At 42.5% G+C, this 12,203-nt stretch overlaps 1 protein-coding gene and 1 long non-coding RNA gene across 2 annotated transcripts in view; one reads left to right on the forward strand and one right to left on the reverse strand.

Moving 5' to 3' along the window:
* Positions 1-1,617, reverse strand: part of LOC106811297 — a 6,454-nt gene extending 4,837 nt beyond the window's left edge. The window contains exon 1 of the mRNA XM_014814868.1: positions 1,529-1,617. Coding sequence (XP_014670354.1) covers positions 1,529-1,558 — 30 coding nt within the window. The 5' untranslated portion in view covers positions 1,559-1,617. The remainder of the gene's footprint in view (positions 1-1,528) is intronic.
* An 8,442-nt stretch (positions 1,618-10,059) lies between these two features.
* Positions 10,060-10,657, forward strand: LOC106811310. Its single transcript, XR_001394126.1, has 3 exons — positions 10,060-10,148; positions 10,311-10,379; positions 10,504-10,657. It is a non-coding gene; the product is annotated as an uncharacterized LOC106811310 (long non-coding RNA).
* The last annotated feature ends 1,546 nt before the right edge of the window (positions 10,658-12,203 follow it).

Here is a 12,203-nt window from a genome sequence, read left to right on the forward strand (position 1 = left end):
ACCCCGACTATGACACATAAACACACACACACTATCAGACACACACACACACACACACACACACACACACACACACACACACACACACACACACACACACACACACACACACACACACTGTGATACACACACACTCATGACATCATTTCTATTTTTCAGGACAGCAATGACACATTGAGAAGAGAAAAGGCCGCCCTACGAGCGAGAGAATACCGACGACAAAAGAAAGAAGACCCTACTTACAAAGCCAAAGAGGCAGAAAGAAAAAGGAATCAACGGAAAGGGCGTGTCTTAACTGATTCACAGAGAGAGAATGCAAGAGTTCGCCAGGCTAGACATAGGGAGCGGAAAAAAACAGCAGGGAAACACATTCATGACTATTTAGATCCCAAGAAACAAAATAGACCGACTAGATCAGAACATGAGAAAAGAAAACGTCAGTGGAGGGAGGCGAAACAGAGAAGTCGGCAAAATATGACCTCCCAGAAAAAAAGGAGGATAAGAGAGTATGATAGGAACAGAAAGAAAGTGCTGCGACAAAAAACAATTCCTGATCTATTAACATATCTGGTTCCTCAGCCTGCAACTAGTACAAGCACCCCCTCTTCCTCTGCAGTGAAGCAGAAAGTTTATAGGGTTAAAAAACAAATGACAAAAAGCCCACGGAAATTTGCACTTGTGCTTGAACATATGGTGAAAAATGCTTCTCCAAAAAAATCAAAAGCCCTTCATGATATCGGTTTGACGAGAAGCAGCATTGAGAGTACAAAGAAGCTGAATATGTACACCAGCAGTCTAAAAAGGAGCATGGAGACATTAAAAACCAAACGAGGAAACTACTGGGGAGTTGTGAAACGATGTATGGCATACAGTTTGAAGACTGTCCGAAAAGCAAGAAATTATAAAGTTTTATCCGATGACATAGGAATGAACTATAAATTTCTGCGAAAATATGCTGCAAAGGACGTCACAGACGATGACATATCAGAATTCCTAGCGAGGAAAAAGCGCAAGGACACCACAGACAAGGCAACAATTGAGTTGGTAGAAGATCACTTCTCTTCGTCATCCTCTCACATCCCAGACAAGAAGGCTGTGAGTACCAAGACCATGCAATCAAAAAAGTTCTCACAGAACCAGTGAGCAGAGTGTATGAAGGGTTCAAACAGAAAAACCCTGAAGTCTCTATATCACTTTCTCAATTTCACAAACTGCGACCAGAAGGCATCAAAACAACACGACACCAAAAGTTATATCAGAGCAGGTGCGAATATTGCACCAATTCAAAATTAAAACTAGAAGCTATCAACCAACTCTGTAAAAAAAAATGTTGAAAGGGTGTAAAATTCCAGACAATCGAAAATTGATTGACCTGACCCTGTGTGCAAAGCCAAAGGATCCAGAAGCTGAATTCCACAAAAAACAGTTTATAACAAGACAGTGTGAAGATTGTGGTCCAGAAAAAATCAAAGACTATCTCCAACCGCTAATCGAAAACACAAAAGACGAAATTGTTACGTGGACGTACTGGAAAAGCGTCCAATACACCAGCGGTCATGGAGACTCTGCCAAGCAGTCCAGTAAAAAGACACTTGGGTCAAAGTCTGGTCCAGTAGTTCAGCTGATCGACGAGTTGGTGGCTGAGCTGGACAGTCTGCCGAAACACCTCCATGTAGCCGACTGGCAGAAAGGCTGCTTCAACACTTTGTCGAAGAACATTCCAGAACAATCTGTAATAATGCACCTAGACTTTTCAGAAAATTACGCGACCTTCTTTCAGAATGAAATCAGTTCTGCGCATTGGCTAAAGAATCTTGTCACCATCCATCCTCTTGTCGCATTCTACAACTGTCCTTCATGTGACGGAGCTATACACCCTGTGATGGATGTGCTAGTGTTCCTCTCGGATGACACAATACATGACCATCATGCCGTGCACGAATTTACAGATAGGGCAGTAAGGTTCCTAAGATCTGAAAGGGAAGTACAATTCACCAAATTAATTGAATTTACAGACGGATGTGCATCCCAATTCAAATTTCGAGGTCCGTTCGCTGACATAAGCTTCGCTGAAGAGGACTGGGGTGTACACAGAGAAAGGTACTATTTCGGTTCTGCGCACGGAAAGGGGCCATCTGACGCTGCAGGTGCAGTCACGAAAACTGCAGCTCGGATGGGTGTGATACGGGGAGAAACCGTTATCACCGATGCAGCAACGATGCATCACTACCTACAAAGGGGATTAACCCGATCCTCAAGTATCAACAACCTGTGCAATCATAGCAGACGACAGTTCTTTCTGGTTGAGTCGATCAACAGAAACCGTCCAGAAAGGGAGAAAAGTACCTCAGTAAAGGGAACAAGAGCATTCCATGCTGTCCGGGGCCTATCTCCTGGCCTTATCTGTGTGAGAGACCTAGCATGTACTTGCATGGAGTGCCAGACTGGTGAAAATGACTGTACACAGACGGCCCATGTTGATCCCTGGGTCATCAAAAGACTGAACTTGAAAATTCCACAGACAGTGAGAGGGATCGGTATGCAAAATGCAAGAGGAAGAGGTGGACAGAATGCAAGAGGAAGAGGTGAACAGAATGCAAGAGGAAGAGGTGAACAGAATGCAAGAGGAAGAGGTGAACAGAATGCAAGGGGAAGAGGTGGACAGAATGCAAGGGGAAGAGGTGGACAGAATGCAGGGGGAAGAGGTGGACAGAATGCAAGAGGAAGAGGTGGAAAGAATGCAAGGGGGAGAGGTGGACAGAATGCAAGGGGAAGAGGTGGACAGAATGCAAGGGGAAGAATTGGACAGAATGCAGGGGGAAGAGGTGGACAGAATGCAAGAGGAAGAGGTGGACAGAATGCAAGGGAAAGGGGGGAACAAAATGTTCCACAGTCTGCAGAGACTGATATCCAACGTGCAGAGACGGAACTACTGCCTGCAGAGACGGATCTACTGCCTGCAGAGACGGATCTACTGCCTGCAGAGATGGATCTACTGCCTGCAGAGATGGAACTACTGCCTGCAGAGACGGATCTACTGCCTGCAGAGACGGATCTACTGCCTGCAGAGACGGAACTACTGCCTGCAGAGACGGATCTACTGCCTGCAGAGATGGAACTACTGCCTGCAGAGACGGATCTACTGCCTGCAGAGATGAATCTACTGCCTGCAGAGACGGAACTACTGCCTGCAGAGACGGTTCTACTGCCTGCAGAGACGGTTCTACTGCCTGCAGAGACGGATCTACTGCCTACAGAGATGGATCTACTGCCTGCAGAGATGGAACTACTGCCTGCAGAGACGGATCTACTGCCTACAGAGATAGCTCCCTGTTTCTCTCCTCGAGTTTCTGACTCTCCTTCAGCACAAATTTCTCCACATCCATTTGCTTCAACCAGACCTCCCACTGCTCCTTGAGTTCCTGCTTGTGTTCTCTCTCCTCTCTGTGCAGGCAGTAGTCCATCTCTGCAGGCAGTAGATCCATCTCTGCAGGCAGTAGTTCCATCTCTGCAGGCAGTAGATCTATCTCTGTAGGCAGTAGATCCGTCTCTGCAGGTGACACGCTCTCCTCTAGTTCTGATCCGTCCCACTCTTCCTCCTCTAGTTCTGTTTGGTCTTCCTCTTTGCTACTCTAGTTCTGTCCAGTCCATTTGAACTAGAGGGCATGCAGCAACGCGCAACTGGGGAGAGAAAGGTGTAGCCAGAGTGGATTTAATGGGAGAGGGAGAGGAGTCAGAACGGGGGGAAATGGACTGGACAGATTTAGATGCTTTCTCCGCTGCAGATTTGGACGATGTTTTCTATTCTACAGGACTAGACACTGTGTTCTCCAGTGTGGATCTGGACTTTGTGGTCTCTAAAGTTGTCAGAGAGGCCGAGGTGTCAAGTGCAGAGGCCGAGGTGTCCAGTGGAGAGGCTGAGGTGTCCAGTGGAGAGGCCGAGGTGTCCAGTGGAGAGGCCGAGGTGTCCAGTGGAGGGGCCCAGGTGTCCAGTAGAGAGGCCCAGGTGTCCAGTAGAGATGCCGAGGTGTCCAGTGGAGAGGCCGAGGTGTCCAGTGGAGAGGCCGAGGTGTCCAGTGGAGAGGCCGAGGTGTCCAGTGGAGGGGCCGAGGTGTACAGTGGAGAGGCCGAGGTGTCCAGTGGAGAGGCCGAGGTGTACAGTGGAGGGGCCCAGGTGTCCAGTGGAGAGGCCGAGGTGTACAGTGGAGAGGCCGGTGTCCAGTGGAGATGCCGAGGTGTCCAGTGGAGAGGCCAAAGTGTCCAGTGGAGGGTCCTGTGGAGGGCCAAGGTGTCCAGTGGAGGGGCCGAGATGTTTCCCCCAACACTCCTTTCGAAGGATTCCCCTGTCTGCGAAGTAAGTTGTCAATATTAAGATGAGCAGTTTCCTCGTATTAAAAGCTGTACTTTTTATCTCATTCTCTTCATACTGTAAATAACTCTGTCCATACTATAAGGCTCGACCTTTGACTAGCTTTTAAATCATTCTCTACTTTTTTGGCACGTCTGGACTCCTTGAACATACTCACCGATAAGCCTGTTTTGTCAGTTTGGTCCTGTATCTAGTTAGGGGTTGTTGCCATATAACTAATCAAATAAATCAAATTGATAAAACAGGTATGGAATAGGGACTTATGTTCTGGTAAAGAACGGCAAGCAAGTTTATCATGCGGTGGTGAGTATAGTAACATTCACACCAAATGCGCAGTTGGGAAGTTCTTGTTCTTGTTCTTGTTCTTTATTGCAAAAAAACAGATCACCAGTTTATTACTAGTTTGTATGATAATAATTATATTATTTAGCACCAGTGTGATATTTACCAAGTATAATACTCTGTATTGATATTTTGTAATCAGGGGTGTAACGTCATATTTCGATATTTCATAATTGAGCTGAATATCTAGAGATAGCGCTATTTTTATTTGTAACTCTTACCATGAAAAAACAGTACATTACTTCCGTACCACGATGCGATGAATTGATCATAAATACACTGTTATTTTATATTGTGTTCCATCAAGTCTTTAATTTCCTTACTAAATATCTTGTGGCTTTTTTGTGTTGTAGGTCACATCGACTATGCCTTTGGGGATTAGATATTTCGTTCCAAAGAGAGGACACAAGCACATGCATGTTCCTTCCGACGATCCATATGAAATTGGCGATGACGATATTGCAAAGACACTGGCAGAGCCGACTATTGTGCAGCTTGGGACACGGCTATATTATAAATTCTTGGACTGTTGAGAAATTTCATCTTCTAAAATGCATGCAAGGCTTTTTTCTAAATTTGTTTACTTCATAATGCTTTGAAAATCGTAATTTGTCCGTCCACGTCACGTCCATCACGTGATTCATTACATTTCGTTACCATGGCAACACGCAGCAGACTTATCTTTTTTTTACTCGTTTCATAAAGTTTGGATAGTACTTAATAAGAAAAAAACAAAAAACACTGATATTATACAGACTCAATTTTATTTTATTTGTTACCATAAAGTGGCCATATTTGTAACCATAAAGGTTTTCCTGCTTTCCATCTGCAGGCAGTCTGTGATAGCAGACTACGTTTTTTGGATGTATTTTTCTGCATATCCGGGTTCTGTACACGACTCAAGGGTGTTCAAGAACAGCCCCCTGTATGGCCACCTAGAATTTTTAGCCTTTCAGGGATAATGGCCACCTGACTACCGAGGAGAAAACGTTCAACTACAAACAGAGCTCTACTCGGGTTGACATTGAACGGTGCTTTGGCCTACTGAAAAGCAAATTTCGCAAACTGAAATTCTTAGATATGAGGACAGTTGCAGATATACCGAGTGTGATAGTTGCTTGCTGTGTGGTATGTAGTTGCTTGCTGTGTGATGGTTGCAGCCCCAGAACCCCCATCTCCAGGTGACTGGGGGTGGAAGAGGAAGGACACAGGTGGATGGGAGGTTCACTGGACCACACTACCAGAAGCGACCAAGGCCTGTCGCGGACTCCTCAGCTGTAGATGCAAAAAGGGGTGTAGCGGAAGGTGCAATTGTGTCAAGGCAGCACTTCAGTGCACTGCCATTTGCCTCTGTTGTGGACTGTGTTCTCAGAACTAACATTGCAATTCATTGAAAACAGGTAATACTGCTATGAAAGGCCTTACTTGGTTAATAATTGAGGGATTGTCGTGGATTTGTGCTCACAACTAACAAACAACATTGGGACATGCAATATTGATTTGCAAGAAACAGCATAATCTCGTAAACTATGTGGTCATATAAATAAACTACCAAGTATTATAAAGGAAACACTGGGAAGTACTGCATTATACTCTCACATGTTACAGTTCGAAAACATGTATAACTCCGCCAATATTAAATATGTTGATGGTTTTGCTATTATTTAGTTCCTTGAATGCCAGATATATGTAGTTGGGTAGTTGCTAGCGTGTTGTAAATAGTACCCACCGCGTTCCCCAACACCACCATTTTCAATTTATTAGCTTTGTTGAACTAATATACCTTTAAAATGTAATTGTCAGGTGTAAATAAAGTGATTGAATTGAATTGAAGTAAATTGAAATGGATAATGGATTTGAATGGCGGCCATTTTGAAATTTAAGATGGCGGCCTCCGACCGATGATTTTGATTGCAATGTGGTTCTTGACCCCGATAATGTTAGTTTAGGCACCAAGATCATGTTTCTATGTTGAATATTAGCTGAAAATGAAGGATAATGGAATTGAATGGTGGCCATCTTGGAAAATGGCCGCCATTGTTGCCATGGGACAAATCTGCGATGCCCCTATAGCCAAAAATCTCTCTAAGGACATGTTCTAACCGTGTGCCAAATTTCATGCTTTTATCCAAAAAAGCACAATTCTGTCAATATATTGCACATATCTTGCTGGACTATGGTTCATAAGTGTAAAGGGGCTGGTTTCAGGCTAGCTTGTTAATTACGATCAGTTCAGGCGTGATGCCGTGCGGGTTGCGTTGGCGATAAGCCAGCGGTAAATATACGAGATATTCGATGCGCGTGATGCAGCGTGTGGGTAATAATGAAAGCAATAAGGTAGCTAACGACGTCAACAGAGGGGCCGGAGTGCGGGATAATATATTGTAACTCGCAGCTGGCGCACGTCGTGACCGGGGAGGTCAAACAAAAAATTCGGGTATATTTAAGAGTGCCGCAACAGGGAGCAGGAGGCACTCCCTTTCTATTTGTTTGACTGTCTCTTACACTTTGTTGTACGCATTCGTCCTTACGCTTCTGTTCCTTACTTGTTAGTTACATTATGAACAATATAACTGTTTGTGGTACGTTACTTTACTAGTTCGTGTTTGCTTCTTGTCTTACGCTGTTGCTATTCATCACACCTACAGCCTTTTTACCACGCCAGAGAAGTACGGGGTTACATTTGGTGCCGTGATCAGGGTTCAACATTAACTTTTTATTTCACTAGACCATCGGGCTAGTAACTGAGGAAAACCATTAGCCCTGACCTAACTTTCACTAGCCCAGACCCAGACCATTGTTATGAACAACTTTATTTAGATAAGAGTGTGTCATCGTATGAATTCATAGATGCTGTTTCCCGCGCATTAAATCGCGAGTGGGCCAAGCTCACGTGCAGCATTCGTATTCTACCACATGCATAGACGAGCGCATAGTTTTATCGAATCGTCTACGGGCTGGCAGCTAGCCACGTTATTGTTTTTGCCAAAGGGTTAGACTGGTATCCGGCCTCACGCCTGCTAGACAACGTACACGCTCTGCGACAAACATGTGCTGGCCCTGCCGAACCAGGTCTAGCCAGAGGGTTGATCTTTCAGTGCAAGCTCTCATATGACCAATTCTAACACGCACCAGTCGGGGGCTTACTAGCACCTGGTTGTAATCGGACCGGACAAGCATTTATCAGACTGAGCGGGCGCGGGGTGTTCACGAGCTGTCCGCAACCCTGGTGTCTACAGGAACTCGGTTTTTTGTGTTAACCACGCATGTTGGTGGTGGACTGATGGCCATAACGTGTTCACGAGCCGTCATAAACAGTATTCAGCAGTAATACCGGCCCAAGGGGAACATGTTCAGCCGCGACAAAACCATCACCAAAACGACTATAAGACGCCAAAGAAGCGTCTAGAGGCGCGTCTCGGGAAGCCTAAATTCAGCTACAAAATGGACGCACATATAACCGCATACAACTAGTAAAACCCGCTTAAAAGGGACTAGCCCGAAATGCACACCGATGCATTCCTAAATCACCTTGCCCGCCAGTTTCTAACTGTCTGAGCAGACAATCCATTACTTCGCCGGGATACCTTACAAGCCTGAAAAGTAAGTGGTTAATTTATATGCACCTTTTTGTCCAGATAAATAACAAACTACTGAAGCTGATGGTTTGAACGAACCCCAGCCTCAGCACATGGAAAGCCAGACATTAGTATTAATTATATAGTGAGTTAGCTTATCATAAATTATTAAGTATAACTGCATGACCAGAAACTTTCAAGCGCGAAAATTTTATCTATTTCATTTTTGCGCAAACCTCATTCTCACGTTGTGTTACCACATTACTTTATATATATGCCATGTAAAACGATATAAAAGTATCCTGTTGTGTTCAGGTATGTAACTGCCACGACATATTTTTCGCGAATTCAGAACATGACGCGACAATTTTTGCGGTCGCGTGTCATTATCGCACTCTCTCTCACGGGGTCGGACGCAATTCGCGAACATATTTAGCAGCATTCTTTAACTTATACTGCATGTACTGTCATTACTGGTGTATAGTATATACTCTTTATGAACCGATGTTATTTAAACAAGTAACGTTAAACGAACAAACACACCAAAGAATAAAACAAGTACGCTGTGATGCCGGCATTGCACCTGTGGTTGATAGCGTTTATTACTACAATTTTGAGTTGATACTCATTTCCCACGACAGATGAGCAATTAATTTACATTTACGATAATTACAAACACATAATTACCATCTAGCTATATATAATTCCAACTTTCTTCAATTGCACTACGAGTAATCATCGACGATTAATTCCATTACATTCATACAATACAATTTCTCAATGGTTGAGGAACATTAAAAAGTATTATTATCATTATATAAGATTAAAATAATTCTGTCAATGCACCGACGGTTCGCAATGTGAATGACGAATAATGAAGAAAATAAACTGAATAAAATCATCGAGATTACAAATCACATGTTATTAGTTTTATATCTAATTTAAATTTTTATAATAAAAAAACGATTTGCATTACCTAATCATCATAGTCATGATTCTCTCGGATTGCGTCTATGCTTTCTACTGAGATATATAATATATTATCATTATATTTTTTTTTTTTTTATAATAGTATATATAATATATATATATCAGGAGTAATAATGGAGAATTTGTCAATATTAAACCCCTAGATATATATAATATATCTAGGTATAGTATTATTGTCATAAGTATATATATTATATATAAACAAAGTCATGGTATAGAATAAGGGTGTTTTTCAAGCTTGGAATACAAGCTTTCGAGATTTACATCTCTTTATCAGGTCAGCAGACATTGGCAATAGAATCAAATAATCCTATATAATTCTAATTTTAATTATAATAATTAATAAATAAATAAAATAATAATTTAAATATAAAATATTTAATAATAAATTATACATTAACCTCTCATTTAATTTTAATCCTATATAATTCTGTATTTCTTTACTTCTATATATATATATGCAGTGCGGCCCCGTTATAGCGTGATCTTACGTGACCACTTACAGATCAGGTAACATTAAGTCGTTGTTTGTATTACATGGAACAGTGTTGGAGAGCGCGACTTACAAGTTAATGACGGCCTTGAAAATGACGACTTAAGCCTAGCGCAGACGTTGCGGAGTTTTTCATGCAAGCTTGGCTGCGATTGCCTAGAGTCCCGGCTCGTAAATTTTGCTGTCTGCAACTTGCACGCTAGTCAATAAGATTTTCTGGGCCTGATTGAGATTAAAAAAGTTGTATATTTCCCAGTATTATAAAGCACACGTAACATTTTCTTACAGGATGAACCCACTAATGGAATGTGATGTGTCAGAGCTATTCAAGCGAGGAGGAAAACATAAAATGGGCGAGGCCCGAAAAGTTTTTCTCGTAAGAATCGTACACTCATTTACCATACGACGTACTGTTTTGCCCATACTTGAAATACTTATAAATTAGCATTTATTTCACACTCTATTTTGAAAACCTAAATAAAAAAATGATTTGAACAATAGAGTGCACTTTATCTAGCACATTGTTACTGAATTCCAGCGAGAATTGCACAGCCAATTAGAGTTACATGGCAGTAACAAGGGAGGAGTGAATAAAGCGGTGGCCCATGTGAGTAAATACTATATGTTATGCACACCTTACACAGTATAGTCACATATGTCACTAATTACAAACTACACATTAACTACAACCAAATCATGAAAAAGTGACTAGTTACACTTTTCCTTTGCAGCTTCATGAACTAATTGCAGATCCTGCCCTGCCAGAAGGAGCAGTGCTCCATGAAGTGAAGCGGGCATTAAAAAATAAAAAAGATTATAGGTATCGTAAGTCATTAAAAAATGCTATATGTATTCACATCAGTATAAATTAAAGTGAATGAAACTCGCAACTAGATACATAGATATACCTACTGCGAGCTCGCATATGTTGCAAAAATCCACTACAACTTATTTGTATTGCTACGTTCACAAAATTTCGCTTTGTTTTCACCAAGGAGAAAAAGCAACAAAAAACTGCAGCAGCAGCAGCAGCAACAGCAACAGCAACAGCAACAGCAACAGCAACAGCCACTGCAGCCACAGCAGCAGAGGCAGCAGCGTCCGCAGCCATTGCAACAGCAGCAGCAGCAGCAGCAACAACAACATCCACTGCAGCCACAGCAGCAGAGGCAGCAGCGTCCGCAGCCACTGCAACAGCAGCAGCAGCAGCAGCAACAACAACAGCCACTGCAGCCACAGCAGCAGAGGCAGCAGCGTCCGCAGCCACCGCGTACGCAGCAGCCACTGCAACAGCAGCAGCAGCAACAACAGCCACTGCAGCCACAGCAGCAAGTAAACATTGATGGCATGCAAGGTTAGTAATGCTTCTTCATGCTTGAAACTATTGTTAAAACTGTTAAAACTGCATTGAACATGTTTTAATACACCTATTTTTCATGCTAGAGTGTAAATGTTTTAACATTTCATAAACTAGACATGCATTTTTACTTACAGCAGATGAAATCGATTTACTGCCAGGGCCGGCGGAGCGTTATACACAGGCCGGATCTACAATTATTGCAATCCCGAGCATATAATGATCTAAAATCACATATAGTTTATGTATACACGCATATATGGGCCATTCTCAGATAAAGCGTACAAAACATCATTTTTGCTGTCTTTGATGGTATACACCTGCTAATTACCGACCAATATTAAGGGCAAGGTTGGTACTAAACACTAAACAGGGGAATTTGGCTGACTGAAAACTAATAAAAGAAACATATTTGACCTCAAAGTGGTTAAAAATGCAATTTTTCCTTGTCTCCAGCAATATGACGTTTGGGAAAATCCGTCAGGTTGATACATCTACGTGGGTTTCGTGGTATTTCCTATTCATTCAGATACAGCAGTATATAGGCAACAGAAAATGCATCACAATAACCTTAGTGGTCGCATCAATATCGGTCCATCAGCCTAAAACCACACGTCGCTAATATCTGACCAGATACGTTACCCGTTTTTCAAGGTATGCCACAATGCCGCATGTTTCAATCAAATTGATATTATAGGGGCTTTATAATAGGGAAATAGCATGTATTATTGCATAAACACAGCATTGTGGGATGAAGTCACGGGAAAAAAATCCCAGCCCATTAAACAGCCTAAATAACGGCGTGTTACGTTGATGAATGACCAGATACGTTACCCGTTTTTCAAGGTATGCCACAATGCCGCATGTTTCAATCAAATTGATATTATAGGGGCTTTATAATACAGCATTGTGGGATGAAGTCACGGGAAAAAATCCCAGCCCATTAAACAGCCTAAATAACGGCGTGTTACGTTGATGAATGACCAGATACGTTACCAATATTCTTCTCATCATTGAACGAATGCATGCCACCTCAGCAGAGACATCTACAGGAGTATGAAGACACTAAGGTTA

Source organism: Priapulus caudatus, unplaced genomic scaffold (genome assembly GCF_000485595.1).
Source record: "Priapulus caudatus unplaced genomic scaffold, Priapulus_caudatus-5.0.1 Scaffold526, whole genome shotgun sequence".
In the NCBI taxonomy this organism is placed as follows: Eukaryota; Metazoa; Priapulida; class Priapulimorpha; order Priapulimorphida; family Priapulidae; genus Priapulus; species Priapulus caudatus.